General features: G+C 49.8%; 1 protein-coding gene across 1 annotated transcript; it reads left to right on the forward strand.

The window, feature by feature from the left end:
• Positions 1–1,463: 1,463 nt before the first annotated feature.
• LOC149329781 (uncharacterized) lies at positions 1,464–4,871 on the forward strand. The gene is made up of 2 exons (XM_089559630.1): positions 1,464–1,748; positions 3,284–4,871. The coding sequence occupies exons 1-2, from the start codon at positions 1,473–1,475 to the stop codon at positions 4,862–4,864; spliced, it is 1,857 nt and encodes a 618-aa protein (XP_089415756.1). The 5' UTR covers positions 1,464–1,472; the 3' UTR covers positions 4,865–4,871.
• Positions 4,872–19,245: the final 14,374 nt, after the last annotated feature.

The following is a 19,245-nucleotide window of genomic DNA, read 5'->3' on the forward strand; positions in this document are numbered from 1 at the left end:
AATATGAGTTTCCTTAGCGTGGAGGTATTCACCCGAGTTCTGGCGATATTTTTCGGCTTAGCGATGACGTTCCTGAAAAAACAACAACGAAACAATGAGAGAGATGACGGCCTGTCGCAAATCGGGTTCTTAACAGTTGCCTGGGGCCACGCTTTAATTGTTTGGGCTAATAAAAAATTCTGTAGTCTGCCCAAACGAGTCAGCTGCAACAAATATTTGAATATGAAGTGTTCTACTTCTGTCAGTGGCTTTCAAGAACTGCACTCAATAATCCTTTTCTGGCCCGTAAACAAAGTAGGGAGATCTAATTTCTTTGTTCAACTATTGATTTTAAACATAGCCTGAGTCTTTCTCTAGCATCAAAACATTACAAAACTGTCTTTGATTGGAAGAATAAACCTTCCCAAATGTAGTGGTTGGTCATCAATTCATGAAAATCACCGCAGCAAAGGTCAGAGATATATGAAATTGCACGAAAGTTAGTCTTTGTTAAAGCGGATTGTAAAACAGTTCCCTCTGCACCGTTACACAGAAATTTCACACTTCTGGCAGCATACAGGGGCCATTGAACACCATGCGAGAAATTTGTAACAATGCGTCCTTTTAATGAATCCATGAGAGGCGCCTCGTTTTGGATGTTTTCTCGAATAAGCCTGGCAGATTAATTTTCTAAACGCGCAGAATTATCTGTACTGCGTCTGAACATAGTACATTTTAGTCGTATGTGGTCCAAATAATTTTTTATGCACCCACAGATGTCTGCGGGCTGCGAAAACTACTGTACTTGGCACAGTCAAGCTTCTTTCACACAGGAAAGGGCTCCTTTTTCTTGTCTTTCCTGCGTGAAGAGGTTTGGAAGAATTTGACAATGAAATAAGTGTTTTCACTCAGTGCACCCTAAACGCCATGTATTCTGAACAGGCTGTGGGGTGGACAAAGCGAAGGCTGATGATAATGCTACAAGTACATCGACAGCAGCTTATGCGGCAAGCTTTTTAAGAATAATAAAACAAATCTCAAGGAATGACAGTCAGCTTTTAGAGATTGTGATCGGTAGGGCCGACGACTACATTCAAGGCCTCCACATGTCGCTCTTAACGCAGGATGTTCAAGAAAGCACTTCACATGTCTGGCAGTACTGCTAAAAACAAGATATTTTCGCGGATTATGCTACCCTTTTTATTGAGTACTACTCAAAATCTAGTAGTGGAGTACAAAACCCACATTTTACGTTCAGTGAAGATGGCTGGCGCTCTTTTTCAAGCTCTCATATGAGTCTTCTTTCTTGTGCCTGTACCTTGCATACTTCTTACGAAGGGAGATTATAGGACACTTTGCGCCTCCGACGCGTGCGCCCAGTGCTGCGTGTACTACATTTTGCATAATGTGCTTCTCGTGCAGACGTGCACAAGTAGAATCATGCACGGTGCCTGGAAGTGTGCTTCCTTCCTGGTTTCCAGGTGCTGGACTACATGGACTTCATCGTGGATAAAAGCGTGAAGCCATGCCACGACTTCTACCGGCACGTCTGCGGCCAATGGATCGGGAACGGCTCGCTTCCAGGCCCTGTCGCCTCATCCTTCATGGCGGAGGTGCTGCGCAACTACACCGCCAGGAGGCACCGGGAGATGGTGGCGCGGCAGGCCCTCGCGGAGCCCGCCGACTCTGTGTCCCGGTACTACAACAGCTGTGTCACTTACCTGGGCGTCTCAAGGACCATTCGCGAAATCGTCGATAAGGTCTTGGAGGTAAGAGAAAAACACTGCGTATGCGGGACAGGGAACGTGCGAGGGTTTCTTTGGAGCACATTTTATCAAGAGGCAAAAAGTCATTTGGAGGCAGATTCCGCGATGATCTGCCCTGCTGAAGTCAACCCCATGAAGTATTATCAGCATTGCAGTCCAAAGAGCATACATGTTTCATAACTGCTTCTTCCTATGTTGCAGAGTATGCATGATTTAGTTTTTAAGCTTATTTCTTATATCGGAAAAAGGCTAGCGTGGCCGCGGAAATAAAAGAAAACGGACCGTACTATGGCTGCGACGTTTTTCCGTGTTAAATTACATAGCGAAATAAGCTTCAGTATGGAAGAAATTGCTGCTGCATGTACTCAGAGTGGCCGCTTATCAGTACTTGGCTTTGGGAACACTTACCAAAAACCTTTGTGACAAACGCCAGGGGCTCCGTAGTCCTTCTAGAAGAAAGGTTGCGATGGCTACGAAAAGAGGAGCCTTTCGGCAGCAGTCGAACTGAGTGAAGTGGAGCGTGCGCAAGCAGTAAAGAGGGGCCGAGCAGCGGAGAAAGCGTTTGATGGCGATAAAAAAGCGCCCGGATGTGGACTGCCTGTATGAGAAATCTTAAAACCTGCGCTGCTTCTCTTGCAGACCAGCGAACAATCTAAATAACTTACTTTCGGCTGAAAATCACCCTTGAAGACTGTATCCAAAATTTTTACCGGCGGACTCTACATCGGGTGCGGCAACGAGGGTGTCCTGCGGCCACTAAGATTTTGTACCTCCCGAATTCGTTCAGGGCATACTCTGCTACGATGTGGCTACCCTGCAAACAGGGCCGCGCACTGAGAGTCATTACACGCAAAAACCATGGTTGTAGAGCGATGAGATTTTCATCAGTATTCCACTTTGTAATTGGGGTAATATAGGGTGCCCCTTTGAGAGCACGTAATTTTTGCAACTATTTCTAAAAATAAAACAAATCACGGCTACTTCTTTGTACGACGCACTCACACCGGTTGATTGTGCCCCATGGAAGCGTTGCGAAATCTGAAAGGAACATTCGTATGTTCGCGCCGCTAGCTGCTTCGCAATGGCTGCGATGCCTGCATGGTAAAATTGCGCAATTTTCATCTCGTCACTTGCCTGCGCAGACATGTGCGCGCCATCTCAGGTTGCATGGTCTACGCAGTGCGTTGTCAGCTTTGCATTTAATCGGAGTGTTACCTCATTCAAGAAATGGTGAAGGCCAGAGGCCGCCTGTCGAGTGATGAAAGTGAGTTCAGGCACAACGTACACATCTAGGTGGGTACAAAAACAGCGCCTAATTATTGTCCCGCTGTGAGATCGCGCCGTCAGTGTAAAATATAATGGCCACAGGTGAAAACCGAAATATAGCTTTCAAGACCCCGCGAATTGGGGTCACCAAGGAGAGCAATATTCTTTTCTATTTGTTGGCTGAAATACAACTAAGCGCCCTGATGGCAAATATCTTGTGTGACAAGGAAAGCGTTCCAAAGTCCTGAAACTCGAACCCCCTTTCTCCGCAGGTGCCGGGCATAAAGCTAGAATCCTGGCTCAAGATGTCCTCCGAAGAGACATTTTTCAAGCTGCTGCAGCTGTCTTTCCTCTATCGGCTAAACGCTCTGTTCATGCTAACCGCCGGAATTAATGACAACAAGACGCACCTAGCAATAGACAGATGGAGATCCTTCAAACAACGATTGCCTAAAACGGATAAAGACGGCCAAGGGAACAGTTACCTCACCGCCGTCCTTAAAGCCATTGGAACCGAAGGTGTCAACGACGCCGTTATCGCACAATGCCACACCCTCGACGATGGTATCGGGCTCAACGAAACGCTGCGGCACAAGGAGCGCTCCCCTTTGGCGCCGACGTCAGCAGCCGAATGCGCAGAGTTCCCGCCTGACAAATGGCTTCAGGGGATCAACGCACAAGAAATTGTCAAGCTGTCCCCTAACACAAATGTCCTCGCAAGAGATTTCAAAGCTATTTGCAGTGACCTTAAGTCCGTCCTTCTGCATAAGACGACGCCGGTTGGGACCATGTATCCTCTTGCACTGCTGGCAGTCGACTTCCTTAAACTTGATTTCATACTAAACAGCCAATCAAAACAGCTGGAGGAAGAGGTTGTGCAGAAGGTTTGCCACCAGGACACCATGACCACTTTTAAAAGACTTTGGCTTCCGGCTCTGTCCAAGGTACTTTCTATCTCTCCGGGCACTGTCGATGCAATCAATGGCTACTTCTCGACCTTGATGATGATGATTGAGGAAGCCGGTGTCAAATACCCGAAGTGGGTGAGCTTGAAAGATCGAATCACCGCGCTAACCAGAGTGAAAGAGATGCGCATATCGACATTCAACAATGGCACTCTTTCCAAAGAAGACTTGGACAACAGCCGGTTCCAACAGAGTTTGAAAATCACCGGTAGCGACTGGATTATCAACAAGGCCACAGTGCAGAGAAGAATGAAGGCCCCCGATGACGTCGATGAGGACTCCACCATGGCCGACGACGAGGAGTACCTGGAGACCGTGGAGGTACAGTTGCTGGAAGACTTCACGACAAACACCGTAATCGTCCCGCATATGTTCGCCGTGCCTCCAGTCGTGTTCGCAGACGTATCTGCAGGCAGCTACGCCAACCTCGCCATGTTCGGTTTCCTCATCGCCCGGAAGGTGATGTCGCTACTAATCGGGATGCGAGGTGTCACGCCTTGGTCGAACGACACTGCCAGCTACTACGCAGCAGCGCAGAGCTGCTACGCCAACCATTCTGGCACCTTCCACGGTTCGTTGGGCGACACGGAGTTTGACGAGGCCGTCGCAGCCGCCTTCGCGTTGCGTGTTGTCCTTCAGGTTGGGATGTTGGTTGCGAAGACTGCCCCCGCAAGCGAAGCCCCGTTGTTTTCAATGGAGCTGTTCTTCCGTCGAGCTTGCCTATCTCTCTGCGCTGGTGGAAAGCAGCGCGCGGATTTCAATTCTCTCGACCAGGACACAGCTTGGGCCGCATGCACTCTTGCGGTGTCGACCATGGAGGCCTTTCACCGCACGTTCGGCTGTAGAGCGGAGGATCAAATGGCGGCACCATGGCGCTGCAAAATTTAGCGTTCCGCTGCGATGAGTGCAGCAGAAGAGCAGCCAGTAAATACACACCTGCACCTGAATGTGGAAGGTGTGTAATGACTACTAGTATGTTTGTTTTGTTCATAGCCCTGCAGAATTGTGGCATGAACCTATGTCAAAACAACGTACTATCGGGGAAAAACCACCTCACCCTCCTTGTTCCCGATCGTGTCGCAGACCATGAGGGTACCATCTGAAGATGTATATCTGGCATGGACACCAGCACAGGTCGCTGATCTTGACGCCAGGTGTGCATCGTCGGGTGGCACCCTCATGCAGTGCGGCATGCTCCGCATCTTGGAGGAGGTTCACTTACATTTGTCGCCGATAGTACGTGTGCTTTCACTATTTCTTAAGTTCATCTCTCTGCAACCAGGCTTTTGGCGACTCGCGAATCAAGAATTCCAAGGCATATGGTTTCTTTCGATTCCTCCAGTGTGTGCAAACTCTGTGGGTTCCAATTCCGGCTGCCGCTGTCGCAGTTTGATGAAGGGTGAGCTTAAAAACGCCCTTGTGATGTTCCTTATCTGTGCACGTTGATGAACTCTGGGTGATATACATAAGCCGGAGCGCTTCACTAAGGGCCACCTTGTAGGCCATTTAGTGATACGGAACGTTAAACCCCAAATGTGATACCATTATTTCTCTGTCTCATAAGAAGTAGTGCTTGGCTGCAACGCGAAACCTCAGAAGTCCCGTGCATTAGCATCGAATGATGACACCCGATTGCTTCACCCGACTCCACTGGGCGGAATAGGTGGTTTTACCTGCAGCTGCTTTTTTATTGCAGTAAAGTTTCGCTCTTGCTTCCTTCTGATAGCAAAAGCGAATAGGTTCTTTTCTTCTTCTTTCCCTTGCACCAGGGGTGCCCCGTCGGAGACGGCTTGTTATTACTTGAAGGCTGAAGGTCTATAGGAGATTATACTTGCAAACAACAGAGAACTTGCAGGGGATATAAATTGAAGCTTTATATACAATAGTTTACATATATATATACAAGTTGAGCAGTGAGCACAACAACAACATGGAACTGGCTAACATTTAGGGGAGGCCCCTACCCGGCATAGCCGAAGATGCGTTACATCTGTCTCCGTAGCCCAGAACCTCTCTTCCGGGCTCCGGGACCCAGTTTTAAACACACATGGGCCCGGCCCACATTCATCAGCATCCAATCGTGTCAAACCCTTAACACGATTGGTTTTTAGCCGCGTGGTCCGCCCTCCAACTTCCTTAAGGCACATAACTCTCTCTCAAATGTACATATAGTAAAAAGGGCATCATTTTCTCTTAAAACACCGTACATTCCGAGAATTCACACACATGCGGATTGGCCGCCTGGGTTACGCGCCCCGCCCCACACTTCCACCGTATTAAACAAACTCTCTCCCCTATGGAAAGAACAGCAAAATACTTACAAACCACATAGCAAAACACTCCCACTATATCAGACCAACTCTCTCCCCTAAGGAGGAAGAAGCAAAACACACAAAACAACATAGCAAGACACTCCCACGTCTGTCTCCCCAGTACCCGTGACCTTGACGCTTCCCGGCACTAGGGCAATTGTCGGCCCCAACCCAGCTGCGACTGTCGCAAACATCGCCAGGGAGCGCAGATCCACTTTCCGATAAGAGTCGGATCACAATGGACTGCCGAAGCCGCCAGTTGTCCTCCGGGGTCGGGGCGGCGACATCAGTCAAGCGGCCGCCACTGTCCCCAATTAAGCAGGTGGCAGTGCTCGTTTTGTGCGGCGGCGTCTTCTGCGCGCGGCCCGTTTCTTGAGTCCGCGTTGTCGTCGAGCCTCGGGGCTATCCCGGACGCCAGCCAGCTGCACCGCCGCCCACAGCTCCCATTCATCCGGACGCACCGGACCCCGCTTCGTTCGGCAGTGTTCTCTTCTCAAAAGAAAAGCGGTCGAACCTCCGAACGAAGCGTCCGAAACTTAATTGGGCCGCAAGTGGTATTTGTGAAGCCGTGGTGATCTGTCGGCGTAAGATGAAACGGCGGCTTGGCCTTTTTATGCTCTTGGTTCTTTGTGCACTGGCACAAAGCGACCGAGCGGCGAGAAACACGCGTCCTTCCCCAAAAGGGGACAATGGGAGGCTTGGGTGAGCCCGCTCTGCGCTCTCCTCGCCGCCCCGCCGCCGGGGGCTCTCCGGGTTCTGCAGCGGCGACACCAAAGGCGACCGAAAGATGGGCGCTCCTAATGAGACCGCACGCATCCACATATCTCCCTGGGGCCCGCTCAACGACGAAGCCCCCCTTCCTTAGCCGCTAAGAAAGGAGGGGGGAGGGGGAATAAACACACATGGCGCATGCTAGCCCTCTACACGCCCCCCTCAAAATTCATCTAAGGGTTGCAGCACGCTTAGATGAATAACAACAAACACAAAAAGAGGGCTAGTGGCTCACCTACAACGAACCCAAAAACGAAACTAAGCACGCACTTCAAAAGTAAAAACGTTTCATGCATGCTGTGGTCGTAGTACGGGTGTCCCGGTCCATTGGCTGTGCTTACAGTCAGTGCCACACACGTGCGTACGCGTTTCACACATTCACATACAGCGCCTTGACAGAAGTCCACGCTGTCGCGCCGCGACCAGTTACACCTGCATGCACAGCCCCGTCCTGCCCGCGAATGAGCACACATACACACAGACACTTGCAACTGAAGCACTCGTATGAGGTCCGCAAGTGGCCGCGTGAGCCTCCTTGGTCGCACCGAGTGTCCCTGTGTGCATTCGAGCCGTGATATGTTATCAACGAACACGGTTAACGGCTAACGGTCACTCAGCTCATGCGCCTGGTGCCGCCACGGGGCGAGAATTCAAAAGCTGCTGCCCTCCAGGATCGAAAACATCCTGGTCCGCGATGGGTCCGAATCCCCACGCACGTGATGCCCCTGAGGGTACGCTTTCTCCGGCGTGCCAGTACAAACCGCGCGAAGCGTAAGGAGCATAGCCCCTGGTCAGCCTAGTAACCATACCACTGCGGCCGGTTTTGCTGCACTTGCTTTGGCGTACTGCCGCACGGAACGTATAGCTCCACGCGCCGACTTTCGGCGTGAAAGCCAGGCACCTGCCTCCTGGTACTATGCCTCGCTTGGAGCCATCTGCACCTTTAATGCACGGGCAAACCTTAAAATTGCCGCTCCCTGATTGATCTACTCCTGCCGGTTTCGTGGCTTCGTCTGAGACGGCATGAGCTTCCTCGCAGTCACCCGACCCGAATTTGCCCTTCGGCCAGTCCCTACGCATCTCCCTGTCCTCACCTGACCTGATCAGACACCCATTGGGTGCGTTCGACAACTGCGCGGTACTTCCCCTGGTCGGCCCAGCAGGCCCACCTCCATTCTCTGCCTCCGAAGAAAGGCTCTTGCCATCAGTAACGCTCCTGGGCACTTCCTGCCCTATGCCCGGCACAGCGTGCCGTTGCCGCAGCGGTAGCTCTCCTCCTGGCGTTAGCTCGCCAACCTTCCGTCTTTCGTTGCTGGCCGTTTCATGCCGAACGGACTCCTCTTTTTCGCAGCTTGCCTGCGACCGGGTTTTTCTTCCCGAACTCGTGCCCTCGTCCCTGGCCTCATCTGGGGTAGTGCTGATCTGAGCGGATTCCTCGTCGGAGTGCGCGATCACTGCCTCTAATACCGCTGCGTTCCGTTCCATCAGGGTGCTTCCTTCACTTGAAATTTCAGTTTCCCGATAAGCTGACTCCCTTCTTCCTTCTGCCTGGCCGTTTTCGTCTCGTTCTTTTGATATGTCGGAGGTCACAACCTCCGCCATCAAGCCTGCAACAATTTGACCGCTGTCCCGTTTGTTATCGGTCAATTTGGTCTCGCTTACCCCCAGCTCATCAGAATTTGGCTCCTCCCCTTCGTTACGAGCCGCCCGCAGTGGCGGGAAATCTGTGATACCTTCGCGCCCCTCAGGAACCTCGTCCTCACTTCCTGCGCTTTTTGCGGTCTTTTCGGAAAAAGAGGTGTTTCTGCCTACCGGCCGACTGCTTACAGCGTCCTGCCTGCTTCTTTCTTGGCCTGCGCTGGACAAGCATATCAATTTGCCCTCCAGCGCAGACGGCCTCACCTCTCGGGACTCGGAGCGGTTGTGTATGGCTAGTTGACTAGCTCTTCTAGACTCCCTGAGCTTAGCCACTTCGAGCCCTAGCTGCTCAAGCTTCGCTGTTACCACCTCCCAATCCTGAGGCAGCGCCTTTCCAGCATTTTGCTCTGCAATTTGCGCCTGCAGGTCCGCTAAGCGCGCCTTCCATAATTCCAATTGGTCCCTCACATTGAGTGTGGGTCGGCATAGATGGCCCTCCATACCGCTTCCGTACCCCTCGACTGTCCTAACGGCTCGAAACACACGAACAGGGATGTGAACAATGCGACCAAGGAAACTCACAGTTTCGATGCGTCGTTCCGCATGGCCAGCTCCTTGGGGTCGCGTCCACAGCCACTTTCCGCACGCTGCGATGAGCTGTCGCACGCCGCTTTACCGGTGCCCGTCGCCGTCACCTTGCTTTGAACCGCAGATGATCGTCGAGTCTCCGCCTCGACGCGCTGCTTTCCTGACCGGAAGCCCTTACGCGCCGCTGGACGATCGCTGAGGTCCTTGCCGCTCACTTGCTCGCTCTTGCTCCTGAAGCTGTCCGCCTGCGATCAGCTGCCACTTGTCGTCGGTGTCCTCGACTGTCGCCGCTCCACTGGAGACGATGGCAGTTGACTTCCGATGACGGGACCTGGCTTCCTCGACCGCTGCAGCTACTCTCCGCCTGCGCCTCGTCCTCCCAAACCGCCGATGCTCGACTTGTTGATGCCTGGACGTCTCCCCTTCTTTGCCTTCCCTTTTTCCTGCGCTTTCTTCAGACAGCAACAGGATCCTGTCGACTGCGCCAGTAAAGTTTCGCTCTTGCTTCCTTCTGATAGCAAAAGCGAATAGGTTCTTTTCTTCTTCTTTCCCTTGCACCAGGGGTGCCCCGTCGGAGACGGCTTGTTATTACTTGAAGGCTGAAGGTCTATAGGAGATTATACTTGCAAACAACAGAGAACTTGCAGGGGATATAAATTGAAGCTTTATATACAATAGTTTACATATATATATACAAGTTGAGCAGTGAGCACAACAACAACATGGAACTGGCTAACATTTAGGGGAGGCCCCTACCCGGCATAGCCGAAGATGCGTTACATCTGTCTCCGTAGCCCAGAACCTCTCTTCCGGGCTCCGGGACCCAGTTTTAAACACACATGGGCCCGGCCCACATTCATCAGCATCCAATCGTGTCAAACCCTTAACACGATTGGTTTTTAGCCGCGTGGTCCGCCCTCCAACTTCCTTAAGGCACATAACTCTCTCCCCTAAGGAGGAAGAAGCAAAACACACAAAACAACATAGCAAGACACTCACACGTCTGTCTCCCCAGTACCCGTGACCTTGACGCTTCCCGGCACTAGGGCAATTGTCGGCCCCAACCCAGCTGCGACTGTCGCAAACATCGCCAGGGAGCGCAGATCCACTTTCCGATAAGAGTCGGATCACAATGGACTGCCGAAGCCGCCAGTTGTCCTCCGGGGTCGGGGCGGCGACATCAGTCAAGCGGCCGCCACTGTCCCCAATTAAGCAGGTGGCAGTGCTCGTTTTGTGCGGCGGCGTCTTCTGCGCGCGGCCCGTTTCTTGAGTCCGCGTTGTCGTCGAGCCTCGGGGCTATCCCGGACGCCAGCCAGCTGCACCGCCGCCCACAGCTCCCATTCATCCGAACGCACCGGACCCCGCTTCGTTCGGCAGTGTTCTCTTCTCAAAAGAAAAGCGGTCGAACCTCCGAACGAAGCGTCCGAAACTTAATTGGGCCGCAAGTGGTATTTGTGAAGCCGTGGTGATCTGTCGGCGTAAGATGAAACGGCGGCTTGGCCTTTTTATGCTCTTGGTTCTTTGTGCACTGGCACAAAGCGACCGAGCGGCGAGAAACACGCGTCCTTCCCCAAAAGGGGACAATGGGAGGCTTGGGTGAGCCCGCTCTGCGCTCTCCTCGCCGCCCCGCCGCCGGGGGCTCTCCGGGTTCTGCAGCGGCGACACCAAAGGCGACCGAAAGATGGGCGCTCCTAATGAGACCGCACGCATCCACATATCTCCCTGGGGCCCGCTCAACGACGAAGCCCCCCTTCCTTAGCCGCTAAGAAAGGAGGGGGGAGGGGGAATAAACACACATGGCGCATGCTAGCCCTCTACAATTGCGAAAGCAATACTTGCACTTTCACGCCTTTGTCGTGCCGCGGCGGTGACCACCATTGACCTTCATTTGACCTTGTTTGCAATATATTGGATTAGATTGGATTGGATTGGACTGGACTGGATTGGATGGGATTAAATTAGGTTAGAATAGATTACATCAGATTAGATTACATTGCATTGGATTGGATTGGGTTGGGTTGGAGTGGATTGGATTCGATTGGAGTGGAAGGAGTTGCGAAGCACAGCATCCTCAGTTGCGAGACGCGGTGGCATCTAGGCTTCATCCCATACCCGCACTGCAAACTTGCATTGACAGACCATCAGGAGAGTGGCCGATCTGTATGCGCAACGAAGTCATCATCAGTGTGGCCCAGAGTAGCTGAAATAAACAATAAACAAATTTGTAGTTTATATCAGCACCCATAGTCGCACTAGATATCCTGGCCAAGCCCATTTAATTGCGAAAGCAATACTACTTGCACTTTCACGCCTTTGCCGTGCCGCGGCGGTGACCACCATTGACCTTCATTTGACCTTGATTGCATTAGATTGGATTGGACTGGATTGGACTGGACTGGATTGTATTGGATTTAATTAGATTAGATTACATCTGATTAAATTACATTACATTGATTTGGTTTGGATTGGATTTAAGTGGATTGGATTGCATTGGATTGGAGTGAAGTGGAGTGGAGTGGATTGGATTGGATTTGATTGGTTTGGATTGGATTGTATAACCGATGCATCACCACAAGTCTAACCACAAGCACCACCACCAGCTACACTACCAGCTGAACCATGGTGTAGGTACGGATATTGCTTTCGCAATTACCGGGCTTAACCAAGCTAAGCCACAGCGAATTTTTTTAACCTCCTTGGCTCTAGTTTATAATAGGTGTCCGTCTCTGCTATCATGTGGTAGTACGTCGCCTTGGCAGAGCAAGAGCGCGGCTGTGGCGGAAGCGGAAGCGAAGGAGAGGTTTCCTCTGGATCCAAGCAGGACGCTGCAACGCAGCTTGTTTTTTGGCAGAGGCTACGCTGAAGTTGAGCTGCCTCGTGACAACGACCGCTGATCAAATCTTGCCACTTCGGATATTTTGTGCCAGTTTTAGTTTGTGCCGCAGCATATGTACTCTTAGGCGCGTTTTGACTTCATTATACATAACATATTTCCTTAAATGTGTACACAATGGTTAAAGCATTTTATAGGTTGAAAGTACTCTCTTCCAGCAGATTTAATTATTTAAATTTTTCGAAAACATTCCAGGGAAGTTCCGAAGCTGGAGTGGCATTTAGAAAGATGTGCCGGTAAAATACGTCTAATTCTATTCGTCTCCAACTTTTGCTCGTTATCTGCGACTGTGCAGCGAATACCTCACTGGTGACCAAATGAGTGAAATATTGGCGATGTGTTTTGACGGTGTCGCTACCTGGCGATGAGCGACAGAAACTCCGAGGAAGAGGCTACTGAGGGCTCCCGGACGGCAGCATAAGCGGCGTGTTGTCGCTTGGTCAGCGGCGTGCGCTCGTGCTTCTTGCTTTTTAAAGATATTGAGACGATATTGAGTGCGCAGAGCGAGCGATGTACATCTGGAATTTGTTGAATTCTTGGTTGGAAATTACGCTCTGCAGAGTAAAGAATATGGATGAAGTGGCGGATTAGTTAAACATATGCGTGTCGCCGCCGGTAAATCTCTGGACTGTACAGTAACGGCTAGATATATATTTTCGCGTACCGTGGCTAATCAGAACTCAGCTGCTTGACATGCTAAGGCAAACTGCGACTCGTTTTCCTTCCAAGTGTTTGCACCGCCGGAAATTTTTCGGAACGCAAAAGCAGTGCCCCAAGAAGAACAAAAGCCGGGTGGATCATATGAGAATGACTTTTCTTTCCAACGCTCTTCCTCTGAAGCACGGCAGTTTGTCAGCCAATGAGCGGCACGGTGGCTCCATGGCTGTTATAGCAGCCCACGTGGTGTGATAGTTAGAGCGCTATTGCTTGCGACTCAATGTCATGATGTTGAGGAAATATGCGAGGAACCCAGGCTAAATGATTCCGCCTGGTCATGATCCGCTTTCTGTCCGGGTCGACCTGGCGTGACCAACGACCTAGCATGTCCCTTATACTGCAGGTGGTCAACTGGACGACCCGTGTTGTGCAGAGAGGCAGAATAACCAAGGAAAAACAGAAAAGCTGAATTTTTGTTTCCCCTGGAGGCGCGGTCTCTGCCCAGATGCGAGCTGTTCAAGGTTGTGCCGGAAAGTGTTCAGTACATCACACATTTCGCAGCTTGAAGCTTAGACCTCCAAGAGATAAGCTTGTTCGTCGTTTCCATGTTCTAAAAACTTTTGCGCGAACCTGTTCATGAAGCATATATTCTTATCTACTTAGTCCTATTGTTGCGTTCGGCGCAACTTCACACACCTATGCAGAAGAACTGCCTCCGCGGACACTCACCGGGCCCCACAAGCTTCGCATACGTGGTTGTGGCATGACTCGCAATCGTACCTGCTCTATACCGGACCACGTGCATTACAGCCGAATACGGCATGCGCAAATACCTTAACAGAGAAAGTATTCGCAGCTGCGATGGCAGCAAGTAACCAATATAACTTTGTGGAATCTTTCACATCGCAGCATTTGAAGTCACAAGTTCTCGCTCAGCACCTCTCCCTCTTCAATTAAACTTTGAATCCCGCCTTGGCCCGCTCTAATGTGGCTAATTATACCTCTTGAGCTGAGGAGGTTATCAAATGTCAGTGACGTATCTTAGGCTACCAACTTGAGCGCACGCACGACAAGGTTGCTACGGCGTGCCTACTAACTGCGTTACCCTCATCACGGCAGCTGCCTTGGATTTTTTCCTGTCATGCATAGGCCGTGAACATTGCGAATAGCAAATTTAAAAGTACATATGCGAATGTATCATCATTTTTTGCATGTGGGATTCCATTTTTTGCATGTGGGATTGCATGTGGGATTGCGAATGTATCATCATTTTTTGCATGTGGGATTTCATTCCAGGCAAGCAGTGAGGAATAATAACTTGTCGGACGCTGTCAGTTGTCAATGACTCTTCAAAAGCTGTCTTCCGCCCAGCGCAATGTCAGGCCAGTTGAGGCCATGTGGTGAGATTTCCTGACATCTTTAGATTGCAGTTGACTGTACTAGAATATTGGGAAATGTGGCGTCCGCGGAGCAGATGGTCGTCAGAGCGTTCAAAAGCGTACAGGGCTCTGATATAAAAAGGAGAGCAAGGAACCTTGGAACAGTGCGCCAGGAACACTGACACGCTGTCCGCGGTGCCTCCGCACGTCGCTTTCTGCGCTGATTACTGCCGAATCGCGTTCTTTTAATCGCCTGCCGTGATGCAATATGAACTATAGGGTATGGTGGAGAGACGGCCTGACAGAAAATAATAGGTGATATGCCGCGTGCTGCAATAGCGACCTGCGATCGCTCGAAGAATTGGGATTCTTGTTTTTTTTTGTTGCGGAAGCAACACTACGCTAGGTGCCAGCGATTTCGCGGAGCCCCGGAGAGCCCCTTCTGCGCATGCGCGATGAGCGAGTAATACACAGTTACTGCGTAATTTCGTTTCCTCAAATACAATTTTCATTTTCTTCATTACGGCCCCTCTTTCTCTTTCTTCTTTCACTCCACTTCCTCCTTTCCTACACAAACTGATGACGAGTGTCCACCTGGATATGAGAGACAGTTACTGAGTAATTTCCTTTCCTCAAATACAACTTTCATTTTCTTCATTACGGCCCATCTTTCTTTTTCTTCTTTCACTCTGGCTTCCTCCCTTCCTGTACGGTGCGGTTCAGGTGTCCGCCGAGATGAGAGAGAATTACTGTGCCATTTAATTTCCTCAAAAGCGTTGCGTTCAAAGGGCAAGGCATCGCGCCGAACGGATGGTGGCGTTCCGTGGTCATGACCACGGAACGCTGCCAGGGTGCACCCTGGCAGCGCTACATCACGCTGTCGCGTTCCCCTCCTAAAGGCCAAGCTTAATTGTCATTCATTAACAGTTAATTAGTATTTAGTAATTAATCAGTAATTAGCCATTCATTAGTAATTCCTCACTCGTTGGAAATTGGTACTTAATTATGTGTGACGTCAACCAATGGTGACGTCACCAGTGCCACAGAGGCAGTCAAAGTAGTGCGGAAAACGCATTCGCCTCTACGCACTTTAGACAGTCAAAGTGCCCCCTAAGGTGCCGCCACCGCCGCTGCGATTGCCGCGCCGTCGCTTCCTCAATTCTACTCGGGATGCCCATTGTTCAAACCACAACCAATTTTTTTTGCACTCTGCAGGAAGCCAATCGACCTGATGCGCAGTGTCGGGGCATCGAAACAAGGAATTAACAATATAGGTTTTCTTGGGACAGTTCATAAGGAGTAGAGATCCTGCCACATTGTCCCATTTCTTGGTGACAACAAATGTTTGGTCGGCCATTTCTGACATTGCCGTCAGTCGCAGAAACGGGCCACTTCTACTGCACGGGAAATTCCTCTCCCATTTCATTACAAATAACCTTGCCTTGCGCCAGCAGTGGCCACTCTACTCATTGAATATTTCTAGTACAATGCATGTGGCTCAGCAAGGCAGAAAGGAGATGTAAGACTCATTGTTGGTGAATAATTTAACTGATATTGGTACTACACTTTGGAGAAAAGGGAGGAAGAAGTGTTTACGTCTTGTAGCAGCAGGTGAGTCCGCTATGCACCCTGGACAATCCCCCTCCGTAGATATGTGCTATTAAGCCTGAGGACATCATCATCATCAGGTGAGAACGCCGTACTGAACTTTTCTAGATTGATTTCTTCCACCTCGGTTTCATCAGCGAGCACTGAGAGAGAACGGCTCATGGCCATTCGGGCATTTTGCCTACGGTGAAATGCGGCCGCCGAGGCTGCCATTCGATGCACTCCACTAGGGCTGTAATGTCGGACGCCTCGTCTGCTTAAATACCACTTCAGTTGTTAGTTTAATATATGATATGTGCAGGCTACTTTTAGTCATGTTCTGTACGTCCAAATGATGTACGCACTTTGGCGAAATGAATGACCACCTCATTTTGAAGTTTAAAAAATTGATTCCTTCGAAGGTACCTCACATAGAAACGCGTTTGGAAAGTTTATTTCCCACGCTAGCGTACACTAATTACGTGAAAGACTTGGAACATGATGTCCTTGCTCAGTGAGCTGCATTTACCCTTTAATGTAAAATATTAGAAGCAGGCCAGGGGCATTAGATGTAACAAGTCACTTACCTGAGGATAAGCAGCGTTAATAATCGATATCTTCACATGAAATTCTGGTGCATTTGTTTCATGTTGACTTTTATCTAGGTTCCATATCCTGCCGTTCTCATGCTTTCGCGGATCGGGTGTGCTTGCAAGGATGTTCGTTGTTATTCTTCATTCTTTACGTTGGCATCCATTTTGTTTTCAATAAAGTTCACTGAATTCTTAATATGTCACAGAGATTAGATTTTCGAGCCCTAAAACAGTTAAGTTTAAATGCGCAACGTATTCGATCTAGACGATTATATGATCCATTTGCTAAATTGAGGCGTTCAGAGGAAACACGTTTGCATTTCTCGCTAACGCTTTGGTGAGGTTCTGAAAATGCAGCAACAGAATATGTTGACAAGAATAGTTTTTATTAGGCGCTAACTGGTACTGCACTGGCTGAAGCAGTTGGCTGGCGCTCGATTCTACTTCCCCTTTTCGGCCAATATACTACGGCCATTGTGCCCGAAACAGCACGATTGTGGGCATTGAGCGAAACGAATAGCTAAATAAGAAAAACTTTTTGATTAATGCCGTCAATGCCAGAGCAGAAAGTGTACCTCGACGATCTGGCCCCCAGATGGCGGTTGCGGTTCGCATAGCGCCTGCTTCGCACTACTTTAAGGCGCTCATTGCTGTTTTCTGCCGCGCCATCTCGTGCCGCTCGGAGCGGTTTCCACTCTAGAAAACTTATAATCTGCGAGGACAGATGGCAGCACTTAAGTAATAACATTTACGGCTACCTTCTTTCTTTTCCGTCATCTTTGCAAACATACGCGGCGCTTGCGGAAGCTGGAGCCTTTACCTGAGCCTACTGGTGATGTAAAATAAGGTTAACACCACTAGCACCATGGTGTTTTCAGAGCAGTTTTCAGATTACACAGTGAATATACGATGCCGTCTCTTCGAGAAAAATAAGCAAAAGCAACGTTCAAGAGATAGTGAAAGTTTAAACCCCCATTTCTAAGGCTGTGCATTTTTTAAAACACCGCGATAAGTGTGCGAGGTAGCCCCACCCAGCGTGGGGTACTTGACGGGAGCACGACAAATAGAAGCGCATTTAAGCTGAGGATTCCAAGATATATTTCTCGTTTGGCAGAATACCGACCGATGCGGCAATTTGGTAAGAGTTTGCGAGTGCTTTGAAGAAGAGTTTGACGAAGCACGCTACTTCTTTTCTAATCTACCGGTTTAAAATGCCACGGTGAACATTTATTTTTGAAGCCGCGGATCAGCCCAAAACGCGTTCCTATCCGCTTAGTGTTTCCCCAAATCGCGCAAGCTTCTCCTGTAGTCGGGTTTGCTGCCTCGAGCCCTGCGTTTCCTCGCTGATAATGCCGTTCAAGCAGATGCCTTAGGCAGTTTTACGTCGAAGACAGTGCTGAAACAGGACGCTAAACGAGACGCGCACAGTAGCAGACGACTGCTGCGAAATCAATTGCCGATTTGGAAGAATAAGGCCAACGGCACGGATGAAGACCGAGTGCAGTGCCCCGCCGCGGTGGCTCAGTGGTTACGGCGCTCGGCTGCTGACCCGGAAGACGCGGGTTCGATCACGGCCGTGGCGACTGAATATCGATGAAGGCGAAATTCTACAGGCCCGTGTACTGTGCGATGTCAGTGCACGTTAAAGAACCAGAGGTGGTCGAAATTTCTGGAGCCCTTCACTACGGCGTCCCTCATACCCTGAGTTGCTTTGGGATGTTAAGCCCCAATAAACTAAACCAAAACCGAGTAGAGACACGAAGGACTACACTCGCGTCCCATTTGAGTCGCTAGTGTGTTTGTGTGTCGTCTTGTATGTGTCTCTACTGAGTCTGCGTCCGTACCGCTGATTTTATTCTTGCAAATATGCACCCACTGGGCCAGTTTTCCGCTCTACTCAATCAATGCGTCAGACTTTTGAGAGCGATTTACGTTTTATGTTTCCTTATACCCTGGTTTCGTTTGTTATGTAGAGTTTAACGCCTCAAAACGACGTACGGGCTACGATTGACGCCGTAGTGTAGAGCTCCGGACTGCTACAGGCCAGCGGAGGGTTCTTTAACGCGCGGGTTCTTAAAGTTGCGGACCTTTTTACACTTCGCCTACAACAGAATGAGGCCATATACTATATTAGGATGCACTGCCACCAGTTACTCTTCTACTGGTGTGCGGTTGTAAAATGTCGCGAATATTTGTAAGCGGGTGAATCATTCGGGAATATTTAGTGTCACAAAAATAACGGAAAGTTGGGTTAGTTGGTTTCAGAAATATATGGTAGCGGAAGACAATAAGGATGACTACAGGAGCGTGAAATTCCCGTATTGGACAGCATCTTGCGATCGTGGCCGGACTCTTCATCTTATAAAAGAGTGCCTTCTGTAGTCTGTAGTCATTGTTGCCTTGCGATACCATGCTAATGGAGCCATTTCATGACATCTTTGTATTTCTTCTTTCTTTTATTTATTTGTTTTCGCTGCAAGGATATGTTGTGAGTAGTACTCTGATGTTTCTGTGATGGAGCCAGCTCTTCAGTACTGTATCGGTCAAAGAATTCATTTTATCTTTAGCTGTATACAGACGAAGAAACATATACAGTGCCTAGCGCACTTTTCAGAGTGGCAAAATAAAGATATACGGAACATGTCGTTTTTGTCAATACCCCACCTCCGCGTCTCCTACTCTGCTGATTTTTGGCCGCGACTTCTTCACAGTAATCTCTTCAATTTCTTCGCAAAGACATGGCCCTCCACACTTCTTTCTTTTTGTGTGGAAACAAACTTCTAAGTCCTTTCAAAGACCAGGGTAGATAAAAGGGGGAAAAATTAACGCGTTTTGCTGCCTACTGAAGAGG

This window comes from Amblyomma mixtum, chromosome 9 (assembly GCF_055824585.1).
Source record: "Amblyomma mixtum isolate Tamu chromosome 9, ASM5582458v1, whole genome shotgun sequence".
In the NCBI taxonomy this organism is placed as follows: domain Eukaryota; kingdom Metazoa; phylum Arthropoda; class Arachnida; order Ixodida; family Ixodidae; genus Amblyomma; species Amblyomma mixtum.

Coding starts and splice junctions, on each gene's coding strand:
- LOC149329781 (XM_089559630.1), top strand. CDS start 1,473: ATGGACTTCATCGTGGATAAAAGCGTGAAGCCATGCCACGACTTCTAC. Junction 1,749..3,283: donor TCGTCGATAAGGTCTTGGAG/GTAAGAGAAAAA, acceptor CTTTCTCCGCAG/GTGCCGGGCATAAAGCTAGA.